Raw genomic sequence first — 6,360 nt, 5'->3', positions numbered from 1 at the left:
GGTTGTGGATGCCAAAATTTTAGGTGGATTAACAGCACTGATTACACAACCAGATCTGTTATTGTGCCTTTTGCAGAGACATCTGGGTTCCCAGTTAAATGACTAATTGTACTGTGATGAACTTTCCAGTTCCATGTTGTTCCGGGCAGCACATAACTCCTGTCCCTGGGCACGGCACGCGCCACTCCAACCTCACAGCTCCTTTTCAGGAACTAAAGCAATTCTCTTATTCCGTCACTTTCAGACCTATTTCATCCTGCATATTCCAAGTGCTCCAGCCTCTCCTGCCCAGGTGTACCCAATCTGAATGGGCAGCACTTCGTACAAAATTTCTCTTCTAACTCTTCCAAATTTCTGAGAATCTAAAAGAAACAACACTCTAATGACCTGATAATCCTTAAGGAAAGAAACCAGTGGTTCCTCTTGCTGCTCCACTGCTCAGTGCCTCCTCTGTGCTGGCCTGTAAGAAAGCTGCCTTCACCTGCAGCAGCTTGTGAACGATTTCTTCCCTCATTAGACATGAAAATTCACATTCAGTGCTGGAGCCACAAAATCACAAATTAAAGTTAATGGGACAATTATTACTCATTTGCCTCAATTTCTTGTCCAGTCTACTATAGACCCTCTCCCCCATCTCTCAGGACTCCTGACACTCCTGGACAATCCACAATTTATCTCTGGTGAAAACAGGTAACTTGATTAAAAGTCTAACTGATAAATCATAGATCCCAGGATGGTTTGGGTGGGAAGGGACCTTAAAGATCATCTCATTCCACCCCCTGCCATGGGCAGGGACACCTTCCACTATCCCAGGATGCTCCAAGCCCCGTCCAACCTGGCCTGTAACACTTGCAGGGATGGGGCAGCCCCAGCTTCTCTGGGCAACCTGTGTTACAGCCTCATCACTCTCACAGGGGAGAATTCCTTCCTAATATTCCATCTAATCCTGCCCTCTGTCACTGGGAAGCCATCCCCCCTTGTCCTGTCACTCCAGGCCCTTGTCCAAAGTCCCTTCCAGCTCTCCTGAAGTGCCTTTAGGCACTGGAAGGGGCCTTGGGTTAGTGGTGACCTTGGCAGTGCTGGGATAATGGCTGGACTCGATGATCCTAAAGGTCTTTCCCAGCTTTTATGATTCTCTTATCTCTGCAAGATACAGACCTGAGAACAAAGCCCAGGATTTGCCATTTTGGAATCCAAAGCAGGAATCCTCACATTCCAGGTACTTATGCTCTTTGCACAACTGTTGTACAAGACTAGAACAAACCAACACACAATTCTGTGTCCACAGGGAGTGGGGATGTGTTTCCACAGAGCTGCACACTGAGTGTTTAGTTCATACACCACGACATGAGGAAAAGGAACCTTTCCAGCAGCATCACCCGTAGCCATGGTGACATGAGCAGCTGCCAGGATTGTGAAATGAGAGCAGAGCACTCCAAGGGCTCTAAGACCTCCAATCCCACCTAGAATTCCTTTGAGCCCAACACACTCTAGCCACCATGGAGCATCTGCAGGTCCCAGGGCTGGGGGAGCCAATGCCAGGGGGCAGGTGGCTTTTTACACACAGTAGCAATGGGTTCAATTTTAAATAGACTTTAATTTTAATTAATTCAATTTTTAAACAGCTTAGATGGGCAGCCTGGCTTGGTACACCTTGAGAGGTACTCAGCTAAAGTACATAAAAAAACAAAAGGAAAACTTGGATAATATCAGAGTCACAGGAAAGGGAGGATGAACAGGTAACTGGAGTTGTCTCTGCAATAGCACCTTAGGTTCTGCATCACTAGTACAAAACTATAGGGAAAAAAAGCATTTTTTCACAAGACAGAATCTTGTTTTGGAAAAGTTTCAAATAGAAATACTTGAAAAAGGAATATTTTAAAAAATCAGGAGGAGGGGAGAATGAATTACCTAAGAAATGGGCACCCCCTCAAGCCTCTGTAGCCGAGAGCCTCATTCTGCAGCACCCAAACTGACAAGCAAGTTTGTTTTTTCCTTCTCATTTCAGACACACTGTTAAATCAGGGGGAGGCTCAGGTGGGGGTTAATTTTTGCATGTCACACAACTGAATCGATGGAATATGCATTATATGTAACAGCTTTTATATTATATGGAAGAAAGAATAACAAGTCAGTGATACTTACTCCCGTACTGACAAGAGACAGCATAATTCTTTCATTTAAGGCTAATGTTTCTCCTTGCTTCATCTTGATTCTCTTCTTATCTAAACATTTCATTGCATACCTGAAAACAACAACCATTCAGAAAAAGCACCACAAAACTCCTCTATCAGTATTATTCACCAGCAGTGAGGCCATGCACATCTACAGGATCCTGTAAGTAAGCTCCATGAAAGACTTAAAACCTAAGACTAAAAAATAATTTCAGGCTAAACACAAAATCTCCAAACTCTCCCAGAATTAACACATTTCCAGCAGAAGCCTCCTAAGAGAGAAATGTGCTTCAACAAGTAATTCTGTGTCCAAACCACCACGGTGGGATAGGAATTACATATCGTACATTTATTTTTTAATACCTACAAACAAGGATCTGCCATAGGAATTAAATAACAGACTCTGTTATGGTTCCATTTCATTCCAACAGTTTCAGTTCTACCGGGAAAGCAATATCTTGAACACAGGCTGAGTTTTATATATATTTTTTTTTTAAGTTTTCTTTCTACTCAGAAAAAGGTCAGATACACACAAGAAAGCTTTTTTAATCTTCTACCATCTGTGCTACACAAATTAATAAAATTGTGCTCAAAAAGAATGTTACCCTAACAACCATCAGCCACAGGAGGATATGATGTAGGCTGGAGATTTTTCCAAGACGTTGGGTGAGTCCACTAATAGACAACAGTGAGAAGGACACACGTGTTCCCGCACAGAAGATTCCAAGATGTGGGCACCCATGGATTTTTAGGAAAACACCATGCTACAGCATTGCACCAGCACTTAGCCCCTGCCTCACTGTGCCTGCCCCATCCAGACCCAGGGCCTCACCTTGGGCCCAGCTCCCTAAACCAGCCACATCATTCCTGCCATGCACATGGTGGGAGTGAAGGGAGTGAGAGTGAACACACTGGAACTGTGAGTTTCCAACCTGGGAATATATTCATGGCACGTGCTCTTGCTGTGGAGGCTGTGAAGGGTGACTATAAATAACCCCTGACACGCTGCCCTGCCCTGCTCTGGTGTCCCTGATCAGAGAGTGACTCAAGGCGGACGGAAATCATGGAATCCCAGAATGGTTTGGGTTGGGAGGGACCTTAAAGCCCATCTAGTGCCACTCTTTGCCATGGGCAGGGACACCTTCCACTAGACCAGGTTGCTCCAAGTCCCATCCAACCCGGACTTGGACACTTCCAGGGATGGGGCAGCCACAGTTTCTTTGGGTAACCTATTCCAAATTAAGTCTCTTGCTGGTCCTGCTGTCCCTTCCCCTGGAATGCTGGCTCCATCCTACTTCTGGTGCCTCTTTGGACATCCTTGCAGGGGTGATGGTGACATGACAGGAGCCTCAGGTGTGTCTGTGGTTAGTGGAACACTGCTGGTGTTACCTGGGAGGGAGGGGTGGTTCCCACGCTCCTTTCAGGCAGTAAGTGCAGCAGAGGCAGCATCTATACTGGACGGGATCTGGATTAGGGATGGGTAAACAGGTCTGGATTAAGAAAGAACTAAACCAAACCTCTACCCAGAGGCTGAACCTAATCTAAAGTTTTGCTTTAAATTTGAAAAAAAAGGTTGGTTTTCCCACATTTCCCTCTATTTATATCTGATAAAATCTGTCCTTTGCTTCACTCTTCCTGTTCTTTTCACTTCCCAAGGTTTATCAACCTCCTGTCAGAGCCAAACTCAGCCATGAAGACAGCTGGGACTCTGAAAACTGCCTCTTTGGGGATGCCTGCTTAGTGTGCCTCAAGCTAAATAAAATGCTTATTTTTGTACATGGACAAATTAACTAATTGTACATGGACAAAAAAGCACCAAGGCGAGAATAAAGCCAGTGTTGTTAGTAAGAGTATCAATATAATACTTGAAGTCACTGCAAAAATACTGAGTATGACAGCAACATTAAGATGTCTCCCACTTGCTACAGCTCAGAGGTTTATTATTATCAGGAGTGCCAAGCACACACAACTGCCAGAGAAGCCAGCTGGAACCAGAGACATGGCACCTCAAACATGCCATGCTCTCTTGGAAGAGAAATGTTTAAGGATGGTCCCTGGATTAAAAGTGTTAGGAGAAAACCAAGATGAAAGGGGCAGGGTGAGGTGTAAATAAATAAATGGATAGATAGATACTGAGAACAATTTGTTAAATCCATGCCCAGATGTTCAAATCAGAACATAATGGGACAAGGATGCCTGGAAATTGAAATCTGATGATCAGGAGAAGCGTGGGAATGGTAAGACCACAAAAAGAATAGAAAAACCATCCAGGGTTGATCCTGGAGTTCCCACAGAGAGCTCTGTGAAACACAGATTCAACACTGGAACTATATGCTTCCAAATGTCAGCAAGGATCACTGCTTTCACCATAGGTCAGGGCAGACACTGATGCAATTCCCCAAATCTGGAATAGCACACTTGGAATCTGCCCCGGCACAGCTCAGGTTTCCCAGCACTGATAGCGGGTCCCTGCAGCCCCTCCAGCCCCACGTCAGCACCAGGGATGTGACAGGCTGAACCTTCTGCAGATGACATCTGACCCACCACCAGGGATTCCTGGGAACATCCCTCTGCACTGCCAGCCTCTGATCCAGGGAATTCTTTAAGCACACACTTAATTGTAACATGCAGTTTCCATTGATCTTGACAGGACATTTCAGTGCAGGATGTGCCCAAGAGCTCTGGGAGACTGACCCACTGCATGGCACAGAACGGGACCAAAGAGCAAACTGAACCTAAAGATGAGTCAGAAATCAGAACCTCTTGGGATAAAACTTAACTACTAAGACCTTTACAGTAACATGACACTGCTTTCCAGTGATTTCCTAAGAAATGACTGGAAGGATTTCCTTAATAGTTCAGAGTTATCTCTGCAATACAGTGTGTGGTACTCACATTTTTCCAGTGTCTGCTTTTCTGCAGCCGTACACTTCACCAAACCCCCCTCTTCCTATTATTCTATGTACACTAAAATCATTCATGGTCAGCTGCAAGTGGGGGAAAAAAAAACCAAACAGAACAAAACCTTCATTTTTCAGCATTAAAAACATTACTGTAAAAACATCTAAATGTGTTGAGACACTCAACTACTGTAATTCATCAGCATTTATTGTGTTGGAAAAGGAGCCTCTTTTTGTTTATATTTCAATGTATTTGCAAGTATTACAGCGTGAAGTAGGAACAAGGGGAATGAGGCTGTTGTTCCCAAAAAACTGTCAGTCTCATTCAGGGCTATTTTCACAGCCCAAGCTGTCATGGAGCAGTGCAGAGGGACAAAGGCAGAGGCCAAGGGAAGGGCTCCAAAGGGTGCTGAGGCCACGGCAGGACTGCAGTGGGAGAGGGAGTTGGAGAGTGACTGGAGCTGTTAAAGAGCAGCAATTCTGGCAGTTCAGCTCCTTCAGCCATCGGAGAAATCCAAATTCTATTAAGTGAGGACAGGCAGAAGGGATGTCCAGACAGGAATAGTCAAGGCTGTGTCTAAGAATAGTAGAGCAGTGACATCCACCGCCCTCCTTAATGAGGCCTTTGCAGAGAAGGATTCAAAACTGAACATTCTCTTTCCTGTACCAGCCTTTGACAAGATAAATATACTTGTAAGTACTTACATGAATATTTAGCTCTACGTTTTTCCATTGACAAAATCTAGTAAACTTGTCACTGTAAAAAAAAAAAAAAAAAAAAGTTTAGAAGTTGTCTGAGACTATTGTGTAAAGTATTACAGGAAATGTCAAGACTCTGATATTTAAAATCTAGTCTGAGCTAGGGCGTGGGGTGGTATTTAATAAATGACAGCCTTCCTTTCACCAACTGTAATCTTACCCCCACCAAGAAAAACAATTCCTAGGCAGAGCACATTTTGTATTTTACATCCTTGTAAGAGAAAGAGAACAGATAACCTTATCCCTGTAAGTGCTCAGTGTGTCCCCACATCTCTCTTGCAGATGGTTTTTAATTTTTAAACAACTACGTTTGGAACTAACAAACATTTAAATTACATCAAGAGAAAGATAATTATAAGAAAACAGAAGCAGCTCGATTTATGTTAATGAACCTCCATATACTCCAAGGAACATTTTAAACTCATCTTATCTTAAAATAGGAAAAACATCAGTAATACCACAGGCTTTTGGAAAAAAAAAAAAGGCTGCTTATTTCTACATGAATAATTAAGTATTTATTTTCAGAG

General features: G+C 43.6%; 1 protein-coding gene across 1 annotated transcript in view; it reads right to left on the bottom strand.

The window, feature by feature from the left end:
• The window catches only part of GRK3 (G protein-coupled receptor kinase 3), a 60,289-nt gene that overhangs the window by 16,979 nt on the left and 36,950 nt on the right, over positions 1-6,360 (bottom strand). Inside the window, exons 7-9 of the mRNA XM_017814373.1 lie at positions 5,780-5,831; positions 5,070-5,161; positions 2,146-2,245 (exon numbers count right to left, since the gene is read on the bottom strand). Coding sequence (XP_017669862.1) covers positions 2,146-2,245; positions 5,070-5,161; positions 5,780-5,831 — 244 coding nt within the window. The remainder of the gene's footprint in view (positions 1-2,145; positions 2,246-5,069; positions 5,162-5,779; positions 5,832-6,360) is intronic.

The sequence above is a fragment of the Lepidothrix coronata genome, unplaced genomic scaffold, assembly GCF_001604755.1.
Source record: "Lepidothrix coronata isolate B3197 unplaced genomic scaffold, Lepidothrix_coronata-1.0 Scaffold44, whole genome shotgun sequence".
NCBI classification, from domain to species: domain Eukaryota; kingdom Metazoa; phylum Chordata; class Aves; order Passeriformes; family Pipridae; genus Lepidothrix; species Lepidothrix coronata.
This window is presented reverse-complemented; position numbering and strand designations above follow the sequence as displayed.